Source organism: Penaeus monodon, chromosome 34 (assembly GCF_015228065.2).
Source record: "Penaeus monodon isolate SGIC_2016 chromosome 34, NSTDA_Pmon_1, whole genome shotgun sequence".
Taxonomy (NCBI): Eukaryota; Metazoa; Arthropoda; class Malacostraca; order Decapoda; family Penaeidae; genus Penaeus; species Penaeus monodon.
The window spans coordinates 30,440,393-30,441,214 of record NC_051419.1 but is presented as its reverse complement, the minus strand read 5'-3'; the positions used below and the strand labels follow the sequence as shown (position 1 = coordinate 30,441,214).

The window sequence follows — 822 nt, the reverse complement described above, 5'->3', positions numbered from 1 at the left end:
TGTACTTCATAGCCCAGTGGCTCTCAACCTCCTTACCTCCACGAACTGCAAAATATAGGGACTTCCTGGGCCTTTGACATGGCCTTTAAACTCAACAGCTGTACAATGGGGTCTTACATGCCGCTAACCTTGCAGTTTATTGATGATCAGGTGTATTGGTTGCCAGGCAAAATCGTAAATTAGAAAACCATGTGTAGGAAAAGAGAATAGGGTATTCTTTAACATGTAATTAGGTAACTACCTTATTTTTTTTTTTTTTTATCCTAAAAGTATGACCCATTACCAAAGGTTAGTTGCACTGACACGCAAATGCACAATTGCATTCACAAGTAAATACAGTGTTTACTTGGTGTTTGTCACTGTAGTGTGCAGAAGCTCTAGTAACATAGTAATCATTTGCATAGTGAGAAATTAAATGGAATGTGGATAAATTACTATTATTATATATGTGATTATTCAGTTGGTGAAAGTAGCTGGATTATACTTTGCTGGAGAAAAACAAGAGAATGGAAGATAGAATAAATCAATAAGAAAAAAACAAGAAAGTCAAATATTTACTTAAACAAGAGATATATGTAAAAAAAAAACCAATTATTTACCATTTCACAAACTATACATACATTTATAGAAATAGGTCTAATGTTTATTTCTTAGTTTCGAAGGACCCCCAAGCAAATCTAATTGCTTCTTTAATTCTTGAGTTCCAGATCTGGGATGAAACGGACTGAAAAGGAAAAAAAAGTATGACATGAAGTGGATGTACCTAAAAAAATTTTGTACAAGTCAAAATTTCAAATATGTACCATTGTAGTCAAAACATGT

General features: G+C 33.1%; 1 protein-coding gene across 1 annotated transcript in view; it reads right to left on the bottom strand.

Moving 5' to 3' along the window:
* Window positions 1-674: 674 nt before the first annotated feature.
* The window catches only part of LOC119594475 (39S ribosomal protein L48, mitochondrial-like), a gene marked incomplete at its 5' end in the record, with an annotated part of 1,705 nt that continues 1,557 nt past the window's right edge, over window positions 675-822 (bottom strand). Inside the window, 1 exon segment of the mRNA XM_037943511.1 lies at window positions 675-725. Within this exon segment, the coding sequence (XP_037799439.1) occupies window positions 690-725 (36 nt within the window).